Source organism: Chelonia mydas, chromosome 2 (assembly GCF_015237465.2).
Source record: "Chelonia mydas isolate rCheMyd1 chromosome 2, rCheMyd1.pri.v2, whole genome shotgun sequence".
NCBI lineage: Eukaryota > Metazoa > Chordata > Testudines > Cheloniidae > Chelonia > Chelonia mydas.
In genome coordinates, this window is record NC_057850.1 from 131581039 (window position 1) to 131606381 (window position 25343).

General features: G+C 41.7%; 1 protein-coding gene across 3 annotated transcripts in view; it reads left to right on the forward strand.

Annotated features, from left to right (window-relative positions):
* The window catches only part of MYO10 (myosin X), a 275484-nt gene that overhangs the window by 214469 nt on the left and 35672 nt on the right, over nt 1–25343 (forward strand). For all 3 annotated transcript variants that reach the window (XM_043540239.1, XM_027829665.3, XM_043540240.1), the window contains exons 20-25: nt 13828–13952; nt 14135–14249; nt 19244–19350; nt 20347–20559; nt 20876–20915; nt 22594–23496. In XM_043540239.1, coding sequence (XP_043396174.1) covers nt 13828–13952; nt 14135–14249; nt 19244–19350; nt 20347–20559; nt 20876–20915; nt 22594–23496 — 1503 coding nt within the window. The remainder of the gene's footprint in view (nt 1–13827; nt 13953–14134; nt 14250–19243; nt 19351–20346; nt 20560–20875; nt 20916–22593; nt 23497–25343) is intronic.

The following is a 25343-nucleotide window of genomic DNA, read 5'->3' on the forward strand; positions in this document are numbered from 1 at the left end:
ATGGAAGCCCATCAAATCACCCATAGCATTCGGGCTTGCAGTCCAAAAGGGCTAGATAGTAACTTTATAATCTGCCCTAAGCAAGGGGTGTCATGTTGCTGCAATGCTCCAGGAGCAGACCAGAGAATAAATTGTGACTTACAGTAACAATTCCTCCCATGCACTCTCCCCTGGCTCTGGGGAGGGAGTTTAGTTTTTTGTGTGGAGCAGTGCATTGCCCACTTACAGACATCCAGCTACTCTGGGTGGTGAGAAGGAAGGGTGGAGCCAGGACTCCACCCACTCCACATCCCTATTCTTTCTCCTCCCTGCCCACTTGCTCACGGTAGGGAGTATCGGGCAAGCAGTCCCATGGGTCCTCCCCATGTCTGGAGTCACAGTGTGAGCAAGGAGGCCTCATTCCCCGTCCTCCTCTGCATGCAGAGTAAGGGCTGTGATAATCTAGCCCAACACCGTTTCTGCCATTGTGTTCAGGATATGCTGCAGTTGCCATAGTGGCAAAAGAAACACATATTAGCACCTGAGTGAGGACTAGCCACATGGACAGTTTCACATTTTAAAGACCGCTGAGTAGCAGTAAGTACTATGTTGGATAATAAAATGTTTGTGGGATCAAACTCTGTTATAACATTGACTATGCGTGCTGGTGTAGATTGAACAAAACATGTTCTATCAGATCCATGATCCATCCCAGGTATTTACCAGTAGTAAAAAATATGATATTGTAACATATTTTTATTTCTGTGCTACACAGGCAAGAGTGAACCATGTTACAGCCACCATATTTCAGTGTTGTTTTGTTTTGTTTTTTAAATGTAGATGTGGACTTTTAAAGAAAACATGTCTTAATATTTACCAGTTGTAAACTGTTGAAAATGAATCTATATGCCTTGATTTAAAAACTCAAATGTGGATGGGACTGCCATGGAAAATTAAAGTTTATGGGTGAAATCTTGGCCCCATTTAAGTCAACAGGAGTTGTGCCATAGGTTTCTACAGGATCAGTATTTCACCCTTTGAGACTAGTTTGTATGCAGCCTGAGGAAGTGTGCATCTGCTAGTTTTAACAGCAGCCATTATTCTGTAAATGGAGTAGTATATATTGCAGACATAGTTCTCTTGACCATTGTCATGAACAGTGATGACCCTGATTCTGGTCGTCTTGACAGGGTGTTGCTAGGGAAGGACAGCTGCCTTTTAATTAGTGTTTCACAGCAAGTTTTTTCATGGTAAGTCTGTAACTAACAGCTTGCTTGATTTTTTTTCAGGGGAACACTGCTGACCGATTACAATGTGGCGAGAAAGAGTGGCCAGATTGAGGTTTAGCCTGCAGGGATTGGAGCCTTTAATTAGGATGACTTTAGATAAAATGGCAACAGATTATTCACAGGTGGAGAGGAGGGTCTATGAAGATTTCCCGCTGGGGTCTGTGCTGTAAACTGCACCTTCTGTCTGTTTTACCAGGACTATATCAGTCAAGGCTGCTCCAAATCTCAAATCCCCTTTCTTCAGATGCTTTTAATTGCGTGTGTCTCACATGGATGGAGACTCAGTCTTCATTTTGGGATGAACCCCTGTGAACCTCACTGTTGATTTCAATAGGCTCTTTGAAATAACATATTCAAGCAGTAAGGTCCCAATTCAGCAAAACGCTTAAGCACATGCTTCATTGTAAGCATGTAGGCTGAATCGGTGCCTAAGAAATGACGGGGACTGAACATTTTTAGGAGACAGCATGTCTTGAGATTTGTTTGTCACCAGGCTGAAGGCGCAGTTGGCCAAATTCTGCCCTTATACCTCTGTGGACCCCCATTGTAACTGAGGGTAGAATTTGGTCCATTTCAACCCACGAAAGTGATAATTGCCCTGAAATGTAACACTTCAGTGCTACTATCTTAATTAAATTGAGTTTTAAATAATAGCCAAGGGGAAAGTCTAAGATTCTGTGAATTGATTGGTCATTGGTGACATTAGTATGAGATTACAGCCATTTAGAAGGATCCTTTCCCATCCTTTCCCCCCATACATTTGTAAAGCTGCTTCTAAATCACATCTTTGCCATAAAAAACTATTACAAGCACTGTGGGGCAGGCACTGTCACTACTGTATGTGTGTGCAATACTTAGCACAATGGGGCCTTGGCCTGGCTGAGACCTCTGGGTGCTACTGCAGTACGAATGTAATGGTAATAAAACTACTCAATAGCTACAGCAACTGTTTAACGGTGCAACATTTCATGTGTCTTAGAGGTAGCAATGTGTGTGAGAGGAAGAGAGAAACATGCAATCAGTAAACATTTGTAAAGCAGTTTGAATGAAAGGCCTTATGTAAATGCCATTGTCATTTGTGGTGTTTCCTCATTTAATAACTATTTTTGTGAAGGTTTCAGAGTAACAGCCGTGTTAGTCTGTATTCGCAAAAAGAAAAGGAGTACTTGTGGCACCTTAGAGACTAACCAGTTTATTTGAGCATAAGCTTTTGTGAAGAAGGAGAAGAAGAAGAGGTAAAGTTGCAGCACTCCTACGGCATTATTTTAAGCATAAGAGTACAGTAATCATCAAAATTCTGATGTCCCTCATCAGTCTGAAATATTCAAGGGGAACAAACTAGAGATAAGTCATACTGTAGCATGCAATAACTGGAATTAAATAGAAGATAGCTAATTGCATATACAGGTAGAAATCATATGTTATTCCTTGTAATTGGCATATGTGGTGCTTTCATGTTTGTTCTTGTACAGATGATACAAAAGAGCTAAGAGATTATTATCAAGTTAACTATGAAATCTTGCCTGGAATTTGGTACAGAATGTTTAATTTGAGTATCCATTTCTCAGATCCTCACTTGGCACTGCTAGATGTGTGTAACTGTCAATTTAATATTCACACGCCCCTCTCTCTGTATTGTTGCCTTAATCTTAGCAATTAATCACCATCAATGTTACTATTTATCCAATTTTTGTTGGAGCTTTTTTAGGGGGGAGGGGATGGATCAGGGAGAGAAATATGCACACGCACACACACACATATACACACTCACTCAGAAATCCTATCCAAATTTCTAGCATTTGTTGTGCTGTTCTGTGTCCGTTGGGTTTATTTTCTCTCTCTCTCATGTTCATTGGAATAGAGAAGGAACATCTCCCAAAGCCAGTGAACTGTCACTTTTGCAGCAGTTCTTTTCAGAGCACTCAGGAGTTGCTGCTGGCACCAGACACTTCTACATTCTCTTTTTGTTTTTTTAAGTTGCTTTCAAAGTGTGTTTTCTTGAAGTCAGTGGGGTCTGAGGCGCTCCACACCTTGCTGGATGTGCTCAGCTGTAAATAGGATTGAGCCCTCCATGCCACCTAAGACACTGTCTAAATTTATTTCTCTCTTACCTTATAAAACGTTAACCTTTTATTCTCATGTGCGTTGAGAATTAACTCCGTGGATATTGCTGTGCTATAGAAACTGAAAAGAATGCTCAGATTTCACCCCTTGTGGCCTGTGTACCTGAGGGAGATTTGGAGCAATGTAGCTAGACTAGTGCAAACCCCTGCCCTAGAAGTGCTGCACCAGTGCAAAACAGGGCTTACACCTGTGTGACTTGCCCTGGTAATTTAGCCTATGGGGGCAAAAACTTTAAAACAATGTGGTTCTACTGTACAGAAGGATGGGGTGGGGCAGGGCAGCTTTCTAAAGGAACACAGGTGGTCTGGGGGGAGAGGAAGGTGTTTGGCCTTCCAGTCTTTTCAAGGGCCACATGGGGCTGGAATAACTTCTGCAGAGTATCCCTGCAGCCTGGAAGAAGGATTTATCTGCCTGGCATTCTAGGCCCTGACTGAGATTGGAGCCCCACTGTGCATACACACAAAGACAGTGCCTGCCTCCAAAGAGATTACAGTTTGAATAGACAAGACTAATGTAGACTGGGGAGAATGGGCAGGAGTAAGTGAGGAAGTGTCTTGCCCAAGGTCACACATCATCTCAGCAGGGAACATAACCTAGCTCTCCTGATTGCTATCCACTGGACCACACTGGCTTTACAATGTAGCTGGCTGTGCATTTGCCCACTACCCAGTCTGCTATTTGGATTGGATACTGGACATAAGGGGGTAGAGGATTATAGAGTGGCATAAAGATAAAGTATCAGGGGTAGCTGTGTAGTCTGTATCCACAAAAACAACAAGGAGTCTGGTGGCACCTTAAAGACTAACAGATGTATTTGAGCATAAGCTTTCGTGGGTAAAAACCTCACTTCTTCAGATGCATGGAGTGAAAGTTACAGATGCAGACATAAATATACTGACACACGAAGAGAAGGGAGTTACCTCACAAGTGGAGAACCAGTGTTGACAGGGCTAATTCGATCAGGGTGGATGTAGTCCACTCCCAACAATAGATGAGGAGGTGTCAATTCCAGGAGAGGCAAAGCGGCTTCTGTAATGAGCCAGCCACTCCCAGTCCCTTGTCACGCCCAAATTAATGGTGTTAAATTTGCAAATTTAACCAGAAACCTACTGACCACTATACTTACCTACATGCCTCCAGCTTCCATCCAGGACACATCACACGATCCATTGTCTACAGCTAAGCCCTAAGATACAACCGAATTTGCTCCAATCCCTCAGACAGAGACAGACACTGACAAGATCTTTATCAAGCACTTAAAACTACAATACACGCCTGGGGAAGTGAGGAAACAGACGGACAGAGCAAGAGGAGTACCCAGAAATCACCTACGACAGGACAGGCCCCACAAGGAAAATAACAGAACACCACTGGTCATTACGTACAGCCCCCAGCTAAAACCTCTCCAGCACATTATCAACGATCTACAATCTATCCTGGAAAATGATCCCTCACTCTCACAGACCTTGGGAGACAGGCCAGTTCTCACTGACAGACAGCCCCCCAACTTGAAGCAAATACTCACCAGCAACTACACACCACACCACAGAAACACTAACCCAGGAACCAATCCCTGTAGCAAACATCGTTGCCTACTCTAGTCCCCATCAGAGGACCCAACCACATCAGCAACACCATCAGAGGCTCATTCACCTGAATGTCTACTATTGTTATATATGCCATGATGTGCCAGCAATGCCCCTCTGCCCAAACTGGACAGTCCCTACGTAAAAGAATAAATGGACACAAATCGGACATCAGGAATGGTAACATACAAAAGCCAGTGGGAGAACACTTCAATCTTCCTGGACATTCTGTAACAGATTTGAAAGTAGCTATACTTGAACAAAAAAACTTCAGAAACAGACTTCAAAGAGAAACAGCAGAACTAAAATTCATTTGCAAATTTAACACCATTAATTTGGGCTTGAATAGGGACTGGGAGTGGCTGGCTCATTACAGAAGCCGCTTTGCCTCTCCTGGAATTGACACTTCCTCATCTATTGTTGGGGGTGGACTACATGCACCCTGATCGAATTGGCCCTGTCAGCACTGGTTCTCCACTTGTGAGGTAACTCCCTTCTCTTCGTGTGTCAGTATATTTATGTCTACATGTGTAACTTTCACTCCATGTATCTGAAGAAGTGAGGTTTTTACCCACGAAAGCTTATGCTCAAATACATCTGTTAGTCTTTAAGGTGCCACCGGACTCCTTGTTGTCATAAAGATAACGATCACTTAATATCACAATATGCAACGATTAGTATCTTTTTTTTTTTTAATGTTGACAGAGATATCTTGATAAGAAAAATATCACCCTGGCTGAATTACATATGTGGAATTGAATTTGCTCCTACTCATCAAATTCATATAGAAAAACAAGTAGGGCTGTTGATTAATCACAATTAACTCATGCAATTAATTCAAAAAAATTAATTGTAACTTTAAAAATTAATCACGATTAATTGCAGTTTTAATCACACTGTTAAACAATTGAAATGTATTAAATATTTTTGGATGTTTTTCTACATTTTCAAATATGTTGATTTCAGTTACAGCACAGAATACGAAGTGTACAGTATTCACTTTATATTATTTTTATTACAGATATTTGCACTGTAAAAATGATAAACAAAAGAAATAGTATTTTTCAGTTCACCTCATACAAGTACCGTAATGCAATCTCTTTATCGTGAAAGTGCCATTTACAAATGTAGATTTTTTTTTGTTACATAACTGCACTCAAAAACAAAACAATATAAAACTTTAGCGCCTACAAGTCCACTCAGTCCTACTTCCTGTTCAGCTGATTGCTAAGAGAAACAAGTTTGGTTACAATTTGCAGGAGATAATGCTGCCTGCTTCTTGTTTACAATGTCAACTGAAAGTGAGAACAGACATCCCCATGGCACTGTTGTAGCTGGTGTTGTAAGATATTTAGGTGCCACATTTGCTAAAGATTCATATGTCCTTTCAAGCTTCAACTACCATTTCAGAGGACATGCGTCCATGCTGATGATGGGTTCTGCTCGATAACGATCCAAAGCATTGCAGACTGATGCATGTTCACTTTCATCATCTGAGTCAGATTCCACAAGCAGAAAGTTGATTTTCTTTTTTGGTGGTTCAGGTTCTGTAGTTTCCGCATCGGAGTGTTGTTCTTTTAAGACTTCTGAAAGCATGCTCCATGCCCTCAGATTTTGGAAGGCACTTCAGATTCTTAAACCTTGGGCTGAGTGCTGTAGCTATCTTTAGAAACCTCACATTGGTACCTTCTTTGCGTTTTGTCAGATCTGTAGTGAGTGTTCTTAAAATGAACAACATGTACTGGGTCATCATCTGAGACTGCTATAACATGAAATATATGGCAGAATGTTGGTAAAATAGAGCAGGAGACATAAAATTCTCCCCCCAAGGAGTTCAGTCAAAATTTACAGTAACACATTATTATTATTTTTTTAACGAGTGTTATCAGCATGGAAGCATGTCCTCTGGAATGGTGGCTGAAGCATGAAGGGGCATACGAAAGTTTAGCATATCTGGCACCCTGCAACGTCGGCTACAAAAGTGCCATGTAAATGCCTGTTCTCACTTTCAGATGACATTGTAAATAAGAAACCAGTAGCATTATCTCCCATAAATGTAAACAAACTTGTTTCTCTTAGTGGATTGGCTGAACAAGAAGTAGGACTGAGTGGAGTTGTAGGCTCTAAAGTTTTACATTGTTTTATTTTTGAATGCAGTTATTTGTTGTACATAATTCTACATTTGTAAATTCAACCTTCATGATAAAGAGACTGCACTACAGTGCTTGTATTAGATGAACTGAAAAATACTGTCTTTTGGTTTTTTACAATGCAAATATTTGTAATAAAAATAAATTATAAAGTGAGCACTGTACACTTTGTATTCTTTGCTGTAATTGAAATCAATATATTTGAAAATGTAGAAAATATCCAAAAATATTTAAATAAATGGTATTCTATTATTGTTTAACAGTGCGATTAATCGTGATTAATTTTTTTAATTTCTTGACAGCCCGAAGAACATGCATGCATTTTGGAAGAGCACAGGGATTCATCTGCAAAGACCTGGTGTAATAAATCCCTCCAGGGAGCAGAATTAATTTGTCTTTGAATAGAAATCAATAAGCTTTAAACTTCTGCATTAGTACAAATGAGCTCTTTTAATCAAGTGTGTCTCTCTCAAGATACAATATTGCCAAGATTTCCTTGCTTTGGATTTAAAGCGTTTACAAACAGGGAGAGACTTCTCATTTTTAAATGTGTCTTGCCATGTCTCTTCAGTTAAGTCCTTTGATCTCTCTCTCTGTATATATCTGGCTGTTTCTTAAACTCATTTATACTATTTGTTTCAGTGGACTTTCTTGTCAGCCTATTCCATGTGTTTCTTCTTTGCCTGAGATAGTTCTACCTGAATTCTCTTAGACAATCTAGAAATGAGGAACTATTTATTTTTTATAATGTTTCTGTGCTGTGAAGTTCTTTCTACCTAGCCAAAATCAGTTTGACTGTTTAGCTTGGCAGGGCCATGACTACCTTACACTTATAAGGCATGTTTTCCAGGGCAGTTGAAATTATCTTTTGAAATGGAGACTAAACCCAAACTGCCACTACTTCTATTTTAGGTGAGGTTTAACCAGTGATTGGCACAGTAAGAAAATTGCATCTTTTAATGTGTTTTTGTTGGTGGTGGTGGTTTTTTGTTTTTTGTTTTTTGTGTTTTTTTTGTTTTTTTGTGTTTTTTTTTGTTTTTTTTTTGAGGCTTCATCTGGGGTTCTCTAAACTCTAGCTCCCCCCCCCCCCCCCCCCCCCCCAGCCAATTTACAAACTAAGGAACTAACTCATATGAAAAAAGCATGAAGGTGTTAATGTCTGCCCTAAGGGCTTTTCCTGATGATAATCTCAGGCACAAGCTTTTTACTGTTAGGAGGCTCAGGACAGATCAGAGTAGGCATTTAGCATTTTAGGGAGCCAGAGTCTTGTCTGCATGGATTTCAGATCATATTAAAGCCCTGACTTTAATGCCTTCTGGCACAAATTTATTGGAGATCTGTGGACATCACAAACTGATAAATTGCAAGTTGCACTTCCAAAGAGGAGAAGGAGGAGAACAACAACAAAAACACAGCATCAAGCAGAATGGTTCTTACTTGCAGCCATTAAAACCAGGAAAATTCCAACTTAAGGTTACCTCGCTGCCCAAACGTGGCTTAGGTGAGATTCTATTACAGTTACATCAGTGTAAATATGGAGTATTTCCATTAAAATATTATGGCCTGTTAGTGCAGTTTCATGTGATCCTCTGTCAGAGTAGCCCACAGCACTGCTTATTCTGATCACTGATGAGTTATTTATTTTTCCAACACGGACTGCATGCTGATGGAGCAAATATTTGATAGAGGATCTTGTGTGCAGCATTGAATAGGTGCCAATAAGTCAAGTTAAAGGGATACTCAGTTTAAAAATAAAAATTGCCCTCCTTCGGAAACTTTTAATATACTCTTGTTACAAATATAATATTTAAGATTCCTGTAAATGAAAAAGATGAGAGAGAAAAAACCATTTGCTTCAGTTTATTTTGTGCACTTGTCAGTGCTTTTTGTCAAGTAATTTTCAGTTTCTTCTGGATAGTTAGTCATTTCCCTCTTTCGTTTGTCCACGGGGGAGGGGAAAACATGATTATTAAAAAGGAAGAAAGGAAAATGCACAGGTATTCAGAGCCGATACAGAACCTGAAACAATTTTAACTTATTTTGGAAACTGACTAGATTTTATGTTGATCATATCACAGTAAGGGGCTTTGAGGGCCTTCAGTTGAATCTCTGTGCTTTTCTGAGTTTGCTAGAACACTGATGTTATTTTAGGATAGTTTTATTTTTAGTATGTTATTAATTTTTACATCCGAGGATACAGTGTATGTTCAATACAGTGTTCTAGAACAGATAAGTTGTGCTTCTGCCCACTTTAAAATACTTCTCAAAATCCACTCTTTACATGTGTGTTTATAAAGTAAATTGCTTTGAAAGAAGTTTCTCTCTCTCCCTAGTCTACTGGATTCCAGGGCCAAATCTGCCCTCACATTACTGATTTAAATCTGGAAGTACTCTACTGGTGTTACTTCAGACTTAGACTAGTGTAGGCAAAATCAGAATAGACTTCTTCAGTCTGTGTATCTAGCACGGTGCATGAAATAGACACACTCTCTGTGCCAGAGTGAACATACTTCTGTAGTTCAGATATGGTTGGCTGCCATTTTCAGTCTCAGAAGTGGCTGCATTTTAATAGGAGTGTATATGCACTATTTAGCCTCCAGTTCTGCAGACGCACACAATTTAACTTCAAGGACATGAGTAGTCCCATTGATTTGAGGCATAAGTGTTTGCAGGTTTGGGACTATAGTTTGTAAAGTTCTGTTAGATAAAGAAGGAAATGAATTACCTACGATCTGTTACTGGTCTGTGTACAGTGCCTACCACGAGGGTCGTGGTCCACGACGAGGGCTCCTAAGTGCTAATAATTAATAGTAAGTGTAAGATATATTTATTATTACATCATAAGGTTTCTGTGCTTTCTTTCTTTAAATAAGCTTTGAATGAGTCTGCTGGATAGTTAAGATAGGACTCCTAAAATGATACTTTTCTGTGTATATGCTGCATGTTATGGTATTGTGCTTAGGACTGAATTAGTGTTTCTTTTAGTTGTTTTACTTCAAACTGTAAAACGGTGGATATGCTTAAATGTCTTATCTCCTGGCTCTCTGCAATCTCTCCCCCGTGCCCGCAGTCTGAGAGCTCCCCAAACAGCTTCTTGTGTTGTCAAAGCCAATATTGCTGCTTATGTTCCTAAGAGCAGAATAGCCAGCAGCTCTCCCTCAGGACAATACAGTTCAGGCCGAGATAGTGTGAAATCTGTATCTGCTGCCATGGGGCAGACACAGGTAACACAGCAGGCAATGGCTATTTAAAATGTATTGATGAAACTAGCCTTACATAATAGTGGAATTCCTTGAAACAATAACTACACTTTTCAAAGGTTTAGTCACTGCTTTAACTCCATTAATGTCAGGGGAGTTACTCCAGGGATGAATTTAGCCCCAGTGTTTGTTAGTAACCTCTTAAAAAAATGACAGGTTTCAGAGTAGCAGCCGTGTTAGTCTGTATTCGCAAAAAGAAAAGGAGTACTTGTGGCACCTTAGAGACTAACCAATTTATTTGAGCATAAGCTTCCGATGAAGTGAGCTGTTGCTCACGAAAGCTTATGCTCAAATAAATTGGTTAGTCTCTAAGGTGCCACAAGTACTCCTTTTCTTTTTTCTTAAAAAAATGAGTAAGTAGCATAAATTGAAGGAGGATTGTTATGTGATAGCTGAGGGGTGTTGCCAGCTCTAGTGACATTTGCTGTTTTTGTTAACAGCCCCTGCTGCTGGAGTCAGCTAATTACTTGAGAATCTCAGCTTTCATTTAAAAAAATACAAGTTTCTAGCCATCATGGCTTTGGGGGGCAGGGCGGAAAAAAGCTTGAAAATGTGACCTCCTCCCTAAAGGCTTAAAACCCAGAAGGCAAATTAAAAAACCCCAAATTTCATGATTTTCAAACTAGTCTCATGGCCTGATCTCATGAGTTTTAAATACTTGGGTTTGGCAGTACCGCTTACTGTAGCCCATGGTATAAATCAGTTTTGCAAAACTCTTCATATCCACAGTAAGGCATTATTTTGACGGATGAATAAAATATCCTGCTTGTTTGTTTTCATGATCAGTCATCATGGTAGAGGGAGGGCAAGCATATTTTGTGTTTGGACTGGTACATTTTAATGACAGTTTTTCTAGGCTAGTCCAGAACTGATGCTGGATCACAACCACACAAAGCACGAGTCCACATCACCAAACCACTACATGTTGGGCGCTTCTGGAAAGCATGCTTGGCAATCTCAGAAAATGTTAGGGGTTTCAGAGTAGCAGCCATGTTAGTCTGTATTCGCAAAAAGAAAAGGAGTACAAATTTATTTGAGCATAAGCTGTAGCTCACGAAAGCTTATGCTCAAATAAATTTGTTAGTCTCTAAGGTGCCACAAGTACTCCTGTTCTCTTTTCAGAAAATGTTAATGCTATTGTTATCATTTACATAGTGCCCTAGAATAAGATACAAATATACTGTATAGGTTAAGAGGGAAGTTGAAAATCAAGATTGAGGTGCAGTTACAAATGTGACAAGACACTTTCAAAAGTCTGTTTTCACCATTCCAGATACAGCCTTAACTTTCAAAAGCATTACATTTCATGGGGGTGAGGGGAGGTAAGAGAGTGAAACAACCATATTACTAGTAAGAGGAATAAATTATTAAAGTAATGCCAGGTGTGACAAGCAATTTTTATAGATTCTTCACCCCTCCCCTTAAGTAAATCAGCATCTGGGATACAGACATCCAATCTCAGTGCGGTGAGAGAAGTAAATTTTAGTGGCTGAATTTCTTACTGGCCCACCGTTCTCCCTCTAACCCTTTATCAAATCCTGCAGCCACACCACACTAATTATCCTGAGAATGGGAGGGGTTGCCATGGTGGCCGAGCACTTTTTAAAGCACAGGAATGGTGTTCATTACTGTTCAGTGTCTTTAGCTGTGGGGAAAAGGTCAGTGTGGCAGTTGTTTTCCATATAAATTTTGGCCTCTGTGCCAAAGAGGCTGAAATGTACTTGCGATGTCTGTAAAATGGTGAGTGTTACTGAACTTTATAGAGCTATTTGGACTAAGCAGTTTAGTTCCGAAAATTTTTACTGCCCACGGAGCTAAGCACGATAAAATATTGCTATGAGGGAGAAATGAATGAAAGGAAGATTGTTGTGATATTAACATCTTTGTTTTAAATGTTGATTGCTTTTTCTGGGGGGGAGAAGAGGTTGAAATTAATACACTAATATTTCTGAAGTTCCTTTCTGTACATATTTTGCTTTGTTTTAAACATCTAATAAATAGAACATAAAACTAATACGTTAGTTTAATTGTGACTGGCAGCAACGGAGATACATACCTGAATGAAGTTGTGCAGTTCTAAAATAATTATTGTGAAGTTGTGTTTTCTTAAGATTACTTGTGATAAATAATGCATCATTAAAGTTCACTGTTTCACAAGTAATGGAAAAAGCATTTTGAACCAGTGTCACTTAGCATTTGACGCAGCTCCCACTGATGTCCATTGACTGCAGTAGGAGTTGGATCAGGCCCTATATAGCCAATTAGTCATATGTGCCATACTGTGCACACAAGTCTTACTCAGGTAGATGGCCTGTATCTGCAAAGCAAGTGGTTTACCGTAAGCAAGTGAGTAGCCCCACTGAACTCAATGGAATTACTCACCTTATGTAGTTAAGCACATACGTATGGACTTTTTAGGGTTAGGGATAGAGTGCTCAGTGCCTTGCAGGATTGCCACCTTACACTGACTTTAGTCGCTTTTTTATGGTTGTAATTTAAGGAAGAATTTGATTCTTCCACTGCAGCATCTGGTCAAGAAGCAAGATATGGCAAAAAAGTAGCCGTGGATGCTAAATAAGAAACACCACTGATGGTAATGTTTAGGCTTTAATATGCGAATGATCAGGTTTATAACTTATTTGGTGCATCTCTTTTCTAAATAAAAAAGGATGTTAAAATAGCTAAACACAAAGCTAAAGAAACAGAATGTTGTGGCTGAATATGCTAGGTAAATAAATGCTTTCTACTACGTACACACAATAAAATGACCTGTCTGCTGCTTTGCATTGGTAGCCAAAACATGACTAGTATGAAATAATAGTAATGAAATATATGACTAATCAGAAGAGGGAAGAGACTGACAAAGTTTTCATCATCAACTTTAAATAAGAAATGAAATGTTTATCGTTGTTACAAAAATAAAAACACAACACACAGACAAACCTATTCCTTAGCTATTCTAACTAGTCTCAACCCCTATGTTTATCTCCAGGGAATGCAGATTAAGGGGGTTTATTTTTTTCAAGCTATAATTTTGTAGCTATTAATTTAGCAATCCCTTGGTGCTTTCCACTGTTTCATTATTGAGAGCAATGTCTAGTTACTAAATACAAGTGAAATAAAAAGAGATGGCTGATTGGGTTAAACAGGGGTTGCAGTGCGGCAGATATGGAGATTACATTGTGTAATTACCCTTTTAGTTTGTTTTATCCTGAAGAGATACTTCATATCTCCTGAAATGTTCATGTGTTTAGAAACTATACAGCCAGTGTAAGGTATTTTGGGTGTAGGAAGCTCTGACTTGGCTCCATGCTTCTCTGATTTGTATGTATAGCTTTTCATTTATTTTCCCAAGATCTCACATTACAAATTTGATAGAGACCATGTTAATATCCGTTATTGTTAAGTTATTTTAATTTTAAAAATCCATTTGTTTTAGATGCCAGACCAGTTCGACCAGACAGTGGTGCTTAACCAGCTACATTATTCTGGGATGCTGGAGACAGTGAGGATACGACGGGCTGGCTTTCCAGTGAGAAGGCAATTTCAAGATTTTTATAAAAGGTAAACATGCGGTGGGACAATTGTATGAAACAAACATAAATCCTGGATATTGAGCTCATGCTCTTAACTCAGGGGATTAGAAACCTTATGAAATGGATGGGGGCGGGGGAGAAGGGGTAACTCTATTGTCAAATGAAGAGATAAGTAATTTTTTTTTAAATTTTTTTTGTGGTGGGGGCCAGGTATAAAGTCCTAATGAGAAACTTGACTGTGCCTGAAGATTTAAAAGGGAAGTGTGCCGTCCTCCTTCATCTGTATGACGGTACTAGCACTGAATGGCAGCTTGGAAAAAATAAGGTAACATAATCTTATTAGATGGTTGTCCTCTTTCATTCCATGGCTGTTGCTAATATGAGTCTAAGGACAGTATTTAGGCAGCTCCCAACTGCACAGCTGTGGTTGAACTTACTGTTTGTATTGGGGTAGAGCTGAGTTGGCCCCAATGTGGTGGGTGCTGTACAAACACATAGTAAGAGCTAGCCCTTGCTCTGAAGAACTTAGTTTAAGACTCTGCAAACACTTAGGCATGCAGGTAGCTTTACTCATACAAGTAGATCATGTGAGTCCAATGGCACTACTCATGTGAGTAAAGCTACTCGGGTGCATAAGTGTTTGTAGGATCAGGGCCTAAAATGTTAGATTCTAACACCCTTACTCACATGGAGCAGTACCTTGCTTTGCGAGAAGACCCATTCATTCCTATGACACTGCTTGCGCAGAATATGGTTCTTCTTAGTGAGTGAAATCCTGGCCCCATCGAAGCCAGTGGGACCAGGATTTCACCCAGTGTTTTTAAGGGTGGCAGAAATGGACTTCTGTGGGTTACACTGTGCTGAAATCGGACATGCATGTTATCAGGCAGTTAACTCTCACTTCTGCATCTTCTTCATGCCAAATAACTAAAAAAAACATTTTTTTTTTTTGAAACGTATTTTAGTTCATGAGCAACCAAACCCACGCTTTTTTTTTGTTTGTTTGGCGACAACACAGAGAAAAAAGCTTGATCTCAAACAACAGGCCTTTGCAGAGATTCCATCCTTCCTGTGAATGTATGCCCCTAGCCTCCTCAAGTCATTTAATAGTATTGCACGCATAGATATTCCATTTTATGGGAGTCTAAGAAACAGTTAAAAGTATACTGGGCAAAGTACTAGGGAATATACTGTAAAGATCAATTCCGAATTGGTCAAGATGGTCCTGCAGGCCTCTCATCTGTTACTGCTATGTCCCTCGGTGTAACTCCCACTGATGCTACTGGGCCTTATGTATGGGGAATAAGGGGATAACAGACCCAGAAGTAAAGCTGGCTGAACTGTCAATTGTCCAGTATAAGTATTTGTAAAGAGCTTTGTTGTTATTCTTGATGTGTTTTTATCATAAGGAATCCATGGCAAAGATACCTTGTATAATCCCATGGATTTCAGTGAGACTTTCTATAGTAGCATTTACATTTAACAGTTCCATCCATTCCATAACACATCTAAAGGGCTTGAAAAGAAGTGAATGGAAGTACCACATGGTTCCTGTGTGTTGTGTTCTTACAAGGTGAAATCTCAACAAAAAAGCAGCATGTTAGTAAATCCAAAAGAGCCCATTAAGATAACATAGGTAGAACTGAAACTGTCTCCCATTATATTGCGACCTAAAGACTTATAGATCACTTTGATTTACACTGGTTTCAGAGTAACAGCCGTGTTAGTCTGTATTCTCAAAAAGAAAAGGAGTACTTGTGGCACCTTAGAGACTAAAGTCTCTAAAGTGCCACAAGTACTCCTTTTCTTTTTGATTTACACTGACATTTGTCTCACCTTCTTGTAGACCACTGTTTACAAATAATGCTATAAATTCAAAGCCATAACTAGGTTTTGCTTCACACTGCATGTTCTTTCAGAGGCATGAAGTGTGTTAACGGTATTACACCCATTCATGTGAATTAGTCATGTTGATTAAACCATGGGCATTGCTTCAAAATATAGGGAAATATATAGGAGAGACTCCACACTGCTCTGAAAGATCCATATACAGTAGAACCTTTGCAGCTGTCAGAGCTGGTTTTACAACTTTCCCAGCGATGTGCAAGAATCACCTAAGGGGGTTGGTAAATGTACGAGTGAAGCAAGTCAGTAAGGAGCTTATTTCTGAGGAGGGCAAGAGGACATTAAATTCAAACCGAAAAGGAGTACTTGTGGCACCTTAGAGACTAACCAATTTATTTGAGCATAAGCTTTCGTCAGCTACAGCTCACTTCATTGCATGCGTCTCTAAGGTGCCACAAGTACTCCTTTTCTTTTTGCGAATACAGACTAACACGGCTGTTACTCTGAAACCTAAATTCAAACCGTACATCTTGCATGGGCACAAGATTACCTGCAAAAATCAGTACAGGTAGCAAGCCAAGGGCAAAGTTGCAGCCAGTTGTCTTGATTTTTGGATCTAAATCAGACCCTAAATGTTGTTTTAACTTTATCTGTAACTACCCTTCACATTACTGAGGAAAGGACAATACAGCTCATCTACTACAGTAAAGAGGAAAAGGATAGCTTTGTATCCATTTTTAAAATTACAGTATACAAAAAGAGGAATAAAACAGTTTTAACAAATAGAAAAAAAGTTACTGTTTGTGGTATTTAATGATATTATCCCTTCCATTTTGATGTAAAAGGAGTGATGATAACATCATCGGGATTAGGGCAGCTGTTGAGATACTTCTTGTTCTTACATGCCCAGATTCACAAAAGCACTCCTATTCGGGAAAACACACAAGCCCGTGCTTAAATCCATCCCCTTTCAGGAAAGCAATTTAGTGCTGTCCTGAATCAGGACCATAGTGATCTAGAGAGTGCTAGAGCAAAATTGAATAGGAAAGGACAGTAGACCCACTGAAGCAGAGGCTGTTTCATACGTGTAAGTAAAGACTCTCTGTAAAAAGCTAGATGGTGCACTTTACATTGGTGAGCACTTAGGCAATGGGACTTCTCATGCAAGTTCTCTCACCAACGTTGCGTAACTGTTGTATAATCCAGCCCCTTTGAGACTCCACTCAGGACTGGATCATAGTCTTCCATATGGGGAGTCCCCCGTGTTCATTGGTGAGAAGCTGGTTTGGTGTTTTGTTGTTGTTGTTGTTGTACAGAAGTAAAACAATTCCAGAAAAAGCCCATATTCCTAGGGAAATGCTTTCTTTCCTATTGAAAAATGCATCAGTGCAGAATAATAAATTTTAGTCATCTCTGACCGTCACCTTTTTTAATGGTTATTTCTGCCAAGTTAACAAATCCTGCTTCAAAAACAAGGGGCCATAATCCAACAGAGCTCTCCTGCTAAGTAACCAGCTTGCTCTTTCCTCACAACACATTTCCTCGGTGCCCACTGAAATTGGAACAGTGGTGAGGATTCGGGCTCCAAAAAGCCAGGAGAATTACATCCTTTTTCACTTGAACTCCACACAAGATTTTACTCCTCCCTCATCTCATAGCAAAACCCAACCAGTAGAGTGTCATCCCTTGAGAACTGCAGGGGAGGGGAGGAATGTGAAGGCAAGGTGCAAAGCAGCTGCACAACCACCACTACAGCCTGTGGACGGGAGTAGCAGCTGCTGCCCTCTTTGCCTCCTTCTCACACACTCTTGCCCTCCTGTACTACAAAGAATTTTGGCTCAGTGAATCTAGTGTGTGCCTGTGTGTCCACACTGGCCACACGCTCACTTCACCTCCACAATCCCTAACTCCAGGCTCCTATAAACAGCTGCCCCCGAGCTTGGCTCTGGTGTGCTTCAGATGCAAAGTTTCAGAGCAGCAGCCGTGTTAGTCTGTATTCGCAAAAAGAAAAGGAGTACTAGTGGCACCTTAGAGACTAACCAATTTATTTGAGCATAATAATGCATACGATGAAGTGAGCTGTAGCTCACGAAAGCTTATGCTCAAATAAATTGGTTAGTCTCTAAGGTGCCACTAGTACTCCTTTTCTTTTTTCAGATGCAAAGTGTCCCTGCACTAGGCTTCCGCCACTCCTTCTGCCCCAGTGCAGCCTAACACCACAAGCCCACCATATTTCAAGCCATACACCCATAGGAGGTGCCAGACGATTCGGCCCTAAGATGCAGATGAAAGAGGAGGTCCGGAAAAGGTCTTATACCACACAGGGCACATAGCACAGGACTACATTATAGCATCTTAATCAGCACCATTATTATTAAGATTGGATCAAGCATAGGAGATTTGTGATTGAACCATAAAAACTTGCTCCAGGCTGAAAATGTACTTTAAAACTCCCCACTTGGTAACAGACTTTCTTTTTTGAGTTCCAGATTGTTTAAAAAAATCAAGTTACAGGAGTGCAAGAATATCATTAAGATTTACCCATTTCAGTTACAATTTACACACTACTGTAAACCTCAGAAACCAAGTGCAACTTTGCAAAGTTGGTGTGGTGTTGGCATGAGTGCTGTAGCTAAGAAGGTACTTAAAAAACAGAAAATATAGAAATATATCATTTACTACAGAAGTGGTTACTCAGCATATCTTTTGCTCATCAAATTTCCAAAGTTTTTTCAGTGAGCAGATTATGCTTTCCTCTCAGCAAGTGCATGTAAATCTTACTGAGTTATTTGTCCACAGCAGTAGATTCACTGCTTAACAACAGGACAAAAATCTGCTCCTTAGTCAAGACCCTGGACCTAAAACTGCTTTCATTTACGTAGATGCGACTTCTGTTTTGATTTGTGCCCTGGCAAGAGGAATTTGCAGGAATGGGCTCTCTTAAGAGTTTGCAGTAAATTGTTGTTACTCTGAAGCAGTTTAAGCCTCAAGGCTGAATTTTCTGGCTCTGTCAGTGTCAGTCAGATTGTTCACATTGCTAAGCCAAAGTTCTTTTATGTGTGTACTAATCTTCAGAAGGATAGAGCTACTTTGAAGAAAGTCTAGTAATAATGTTGCTGACTATAGTCATTAGTGAGTAGACAATTTGGGTAAAATCCTGGCCCCGTTTAAGTCAATGGGAAAACTCCCATTGACTTCAGTAGGGTCAGGATCTCATGGAATGGAGGAGGAGTAATTGCCATTTTGGGGCTTTTTAGTTTTTAAGAGGAAAGTGTTCTTTTTTTTTTCCTCTTAGGAAAATATATATATTGATTCTGAATTCCTCCTTCAATGTCAACTGTGCTATCTAGCTACCTATGTAACCTTGCATCCCAGCAGCCGTTTATTATTGTTATTGTTATGTTCATGTGCATTTGTAAGACATCCATCACTGTGGTAGCTGAATTCAATTAAGCCAGAACTTTTCTTGCATAGGTCTTTCTTCGGGAATCCTTGGAAAACAAGTTGGAGAAGCAGAGAGAGGTAGAAGTCACCAAGGCAACCATGATTATCCGAGCACATGTCTTAGGCTATGTAGCACGGTAGGTAACAAGGTGGGAATATTAACTAGTGGGCTGCATATGCAGACTCACCTCTTCATTGGGAGGGATTTCCAATGCTGCCTAGAGGATTATCATTCATTTCTGATAGGAATTGGGCACCCAAATTCCATAGGTGGTTTGGAAATCTCAACCCTATTTTGTCAATCCTTTAATAAAACAGTGGGTGGTTTGAATTGTTTTTAATAACTAAGATGTCAGAGTGTAGAGGATACACAGAGGAGCATTCATATAATATCATGGGTCCAGATCACAGTAGCTGCAAATCAGGGTAGCTCCATTGCAGCCTATGGAGCTACACTGAGTTATACTAGCTGAGGATCTGGCTTATCCTGTTTGCCATGACAGAAAGAGGGAAGAGAAGGTAAATTAGGAACAATCAGTTTATGATTCTTTGTTCAAGAACAAAACAACAATGACATTGGGTGACTGAATTATGATGATTTATTTGCTCACCTAGTTTCATGCATTATGTATAAGAGTCAGGGTAGTCCATCCCATCTGTTTACTTCTCTGTTTCCTCTATAAGTCAGTAGAGGACAGTTCAATAGTTGTTTGCATAATGAGGTCATTTCTTTTCATGTGCATATTAGTCCTGTCCATATAGTCTGAACAATATGTCACATAAAACAATGCTATCTTGCTGTGTGTGATTTTTCTTTTCATGGTGCAGGATATATATCAAAACCCCTGGTAGTTTCTAACAGCATCTCCTTGTGAGGAGGTATTAAAAATGTAAGGCTGGGTGGTGTGTATTTACTTAGTTTAGATACAGCTAGCTCTCTCACAGAAAGACCGTGTCCACTTTCTAGGGAGAGATAACATAAACCATAATGGGAGAGCTGTCATAGGACTGGAGTTAATACCTCTGTCCTTTTTACTACCATGGACTCGTTAATGCAGGGCAGTTACATAGAAACCTCAGTTAGCTGGTAGTCAAACCCTCTTTACAGAGAAGCTCTTTCTGTCTTCTTTCAGAAAGCATTACAAAAAGGTGCTTTATTACGTGGTTGTGATACAGAAGAACTACAGGGCATTCCTTCTAAGGAGAAAGTTCCTTCACCTGAGGAAAGCAGCCATAACCTTGCAGAAGCAGCTGCGAGGCCAGATTGCTCGACGTGTTTACAGACAGCTACTAGAGGAGAAGCGGCGACAAGAGGAGGAGAGGAGGAGGAAAGAAGAGGAGGAAAGGTGTGCAGTGTGTGCTGTTGTTTGACTGGATCTGAAAGGCAAACATCAGGTTTCATGGGTTTCAGGCTATATCACCTTTGCCTCAAGTAATCACAGCTGATTTTGTAAATCTTTACTAGTGATGACGAGAGATATGTGTAGCGTTCATGGGAGTTTCTCAGGCACACAAGGGGAGAATATACCCTTAGTGGTTTCATTTTGAGTTGCTACTTGTATTTGACAAAAAACCCCTCTGAAAACTCTACTACTGCCCTAATGAAGTCCCCTCGCCCCTTTCTTCTTCTTGCTAACTTTTCTTTTCTTATTATCCTTGCAGGGAAAGGCAAAGGCAAGAAGCAGAACGTCTTGCCCACCAGGTAAATTACACTGTTAATACTTTCTGCCAGGGGTGGCAGGTTTGTAGAAATTTTGGTGGTGCCCAGAACCCGCCCCCACCCAAACTCCGCCCCCCAGACTCTGCCCCCCACCTGCCCAAGACTCGGGAGGGAGTTTGGGTGGGGGAGGAGGTCTGGGGCAAGGGATTGGGGTGCAGGGTGCAGGTTTTGGGAGGGAGTTTGGGGATGGGAGGGGGTGCAGAGGGAGCAGGTGACGGGGTGAAGGCTGTGGGGTGTGGCTGCAGATGAGGGGTTTGGGGTATGGGAGGGGCTCAGGGCAAGAGTAGCGGTGTAGGGGGTGAGGGCTCTGTCTGGGGCTGGGAATTAGGGGTTTGGGGTGTGGGAGGGGTTCAGGGTGAGAGTAGGAATGTGGGGGTGAGGGCTGGGGCTGGGGGGCCTGGGGGGCCTGGGGGGTTAGAGAGGCTCAGGGATGAGGAAGAGGGTTGGAGTGCAGGGGGATGAGGGTTCTGGCTGGGGCTGGAGATGAGGAGTTTGTGGTGTTGGAGGGGGCTCAGGGCTAGGGTAGAGGGTTGAGGGTGCGGTGGGGGGGTGAATGCTCTGGCTGGGGGTGTGGGCTGTGGGGTGGGGCAGGGCTGGGGATAAGTTTGGGGTGCAGGCAGGCTGCTCTGGGACAGGGGCCAGAGAGGAGGACTCTCCCCAGCCCTTTCCCTGCCGGCAGCAGCGAGCTCTGGGGGAGGAGCCCCCCTTTCCGACCCCCCCAGCAGCACACTCACCCCCGCCACTGTCACTGCATGTGCTCCTAGGGCCCCTCTCAGATCCAGGAATCTCCCTCGCCTCCCCTGTGGTGGGTGCCGGGGGGTGCTGCGTGCGCCTTCTCCCCTGCTGTTGCCCCTGACTGTAGCCTCACTGGGGGTGAGGGATGGGGCTGCCTCCTTGCCCAGTATGGGGCAGGAGCAGTGACTGTGGGCAGAGGGGCCCCCTGTGCTGGTGGAGGGTCCCGCCGGAAAAGGGAAGGATCTGAGGTGGAAGGGCAGGCTCAGAGTTGGTGTTCCCTGGCAGTGGAGGTGGGGGGCACTAGGAGCCTGCAGCAGCAGTTGCTGCAGGGTGGCAGCATGGAGCTGCACGGAAGAGGCAAAGGCAGGGACGCTCTGCTCCGGGTCCGGGGAGGCGCGCAGGGCGCCGGGGGCAGCAAGAGGGGGCTGGGGAACACTCGGGGGGAGGCAGCAGGTGGGGTCGGTGGGGACACCCGGCCCCAAATATTGGTGGAGCTGGGCCCCTGGGCTCTGAATATTGCTGGTGCTAAGGCACCACGTGGAGATATAACTCGCCGCCCCTGCTTTCTGCCACCCTGTTTATTTCTGTCTCTTGTCCCAACCAATACAAAAGAAAAGAAAAGGAAAAAGCACCCAGGGCATTTAAACTAAACTTATTACAGAAGTTGGCAGGTGAAGCCAAAAGAAACTTGATATAGTTGTTTGCATGGGGATGTCTTTCACATCACACTTCATTTAGTTCCTGGCAAGGATTGAGCCTTTTGCATGCATTTGAGCTTTCCAGTGTCTATGAGTAAATGTAACAACATTTTCACTTCATCTTCTTACATGGAGGGAGAAGGGTTCTTTTAAATGAACAACATGGAAGGATTATGGAGCTTGAACAACAGAAAGTAAGGAATCTTGCATTTCTTTTTGGAATGCAGGCTGAAGAGGAGAGGAAGCAGCAGGAACTGGCAGCCACTCAGAAAGCCCAGAAGGAAGCAGAGCTGAAGCAAGAGCTGGAGAAGCAGAAAGAAAACAAACAGGTGGAAGAGATCCTGCGCCTGGAGAAAGAGATCGAAGACTTGCAACGCATGAAGGAGCAACAAGAGCTGTCCTTGACAGAGGCTTCCTTGCAGAGGCTGCAGCAGCTCCGAGACGAGGAACTCAAACGGCTTGAGGATGAGGCATGCCGAGCAGCTCAAGAATTCCTGGAGTCTTTGAACTTCGATGAGATTGATGAATGTGTCCGAAACATCGAGAGGTCACTTTCTGTGGGCAGTGGTTATTCTGCCAAGCTCAATGAACTGACTGGGAATGCGTGCAGTGAAAAGCCCAACTTTAACTTCAGCCAGCCGTACCCTGAGGAGGAGGTGGACGAGGGCTTTGAAGCTGATGATGATGCGTTTAAGGATTCACCCAATCCAAGTGAGCACGGCCATTCAGATCAGAGGACGAGTGGCATTCGAACTAGTGATGACTCTTCAGAAGAGGATCCTTATATGAATGACACAGTAGTGCCCACAAGTCCTGCTGCTAGCAACACCATGCTTATTGCTTCCGGCCACGACTCTCTCAGTCTCCACAACTCTTCGAGTGGTGAATCCACATACTGCATGCCAGAAAATGTGTCCTGCAGACCCCAAAATTCTGAGGAACTGATTTCTCCCGATGGGGACTATGATTATGATCAAGATGACTATGAAGATGGTGCCATCACTTCTGGCAGCAGTGTGACTTTTTCTAATTCTCACAGTAGCCAGTGGTCTCCTGACTACCGCTGCTCAGTGGGGACATACAACAGTTCTGGAGCATACAGGTTCAGCTCTGAAGGAGCCCAGTCATCTGTGAGTACCTTTGTTTCTTGTTACCCACTAACATTATACATTCAGAAGAAATGGTAGTTAAATTTTTCCTTGAATGGTAGATGTACCAAATCCAGTAGCTGTGTCTGTTCCTGTAAATATGCACGTACATTATATATAGCTTGACCTTGCTTACACTGAACTTGGACATAGTTATCTACTGGCAACTAGATACCATTGGGACGTGTGTACTAGAAATCCACAGACAGATTAGATGTGTGAATTGCATTCCTAGTTAGAGGAACCTCTGGACAGGCTTATATCCTTCTATCAATTTTGATGCAGAACTTCCCATTAATTTCAATCGGGAGTTCCATACCTGGATTAGGTTACAGTCTAAGTACAGTTCTTATATGGGGAAGATGAGTAAATTCATTGTAAGAAGATTCAACTATATATACAGAATAGAATAGTATTGAATCAACTGTTTGCAAAAAGCCTTGAGAAACTAGATACACAAAACCTTTCTTTGTCAAAAGTAACTATCGTATAATAGCAAATGTTCATATTACTGAATGTGAATTCTTGGGACACTTTTTTCTCCTTTGTGGAAGGCTCTTCTTCAGGGCCGTTTCTCAAACCCGCTGTAGGCTTTCAGTCCTTTTATTCTGCTCAGTGGTTTGAGCACTGGCCTGCTAAACCCAGGGTTGTGAGTTCAATCCTTGAGGGGGCCATTTGGGATCTGGGGCAAAAATTGGGGATTGGTCCTGCTTTGAGCAGGGGGTTGGACTAGATGACCTTCTGAGGTCCCTTCCAACCCTGATAGTCTATGATTCTATGATTCTTCCAACCATAAATCTCTTGAAAGAACTTGGTTTCATCTACCAAATATACACCCAAAAGATTTATGGTTGGGAAAATAAAAGGACTAGAGCCTATAGTGTGTTTGAGCAACCATGAAAACATACGAATATTGACTGGCTCTGAGGGCAGAAGCAGCACTAAAATATCTTGGATTGTTATATTTCAGGCAATAAAATACAATGAGCTATTTTTACTCTTGTTTTGACTGCTGTTGTCCTAGGAATAAATTGGTATTTCTTTGGCTAATTCTGTGGGGTTTGTTTTCTCATCAGCTTATTTTTCTGGGGAAGGCTCTTCCTGCAGGGAAGAAATAAACTCTGGCACCTTTTCCCTCCCTGACATTAGAGAATTAGCTCGTGTGGTCCTATTTGGGAACTTTTCCATACCAGCTTTGCCTAGGATACCTAGTGACCAATTTCCCACCTGAGAGAATGAGTGAACAATTACGTTTCATCCTGATACATTTCAACAGTGTAGACTGAAGACTCCTTTTATCCCCCATCCCCTACATGGTTATCTGTATATGAAACCAGATCAGGAACTTAAACTGAATGTTTAAGGGCTCGGGGGGACGGGAGGGGAACTTGCCCCATACCTAAGGATACTCTGTAGATCTTCCTTTTTGAAAACCGTCTAAATTGAGTGTTACATACAGGTCTTGAGGGGTGGGAGGAGGTAGTGCACACCAGTTGCACCCTTCAAAAGGATAACTCCCTTTAACAGCTGTAAAGCTGTTATATAGGTTTGTTATATATAGATAGTAGGGCTAATTATAAACCAAGTGCACAGTGTGAGCTGCTGAGCACTCTGAGCTTCCTTTGACTTCAGTGGGAATGGTGAAAGCTCAGATCTCCTCAGGATTAGACTGTAAGGATTAAATTCAGATGTATAAATTCATGAAGGGCCATCAGGCTCTGGGGAATATCTGAGGAGGCAGTGACTTTGCCAGTGTTCCAGCCGAGGTAGGGGGCTTCTTTCTCAGATGGGATGCCGGAATGGGCCACACTGTTCAACACAGTGGGAGG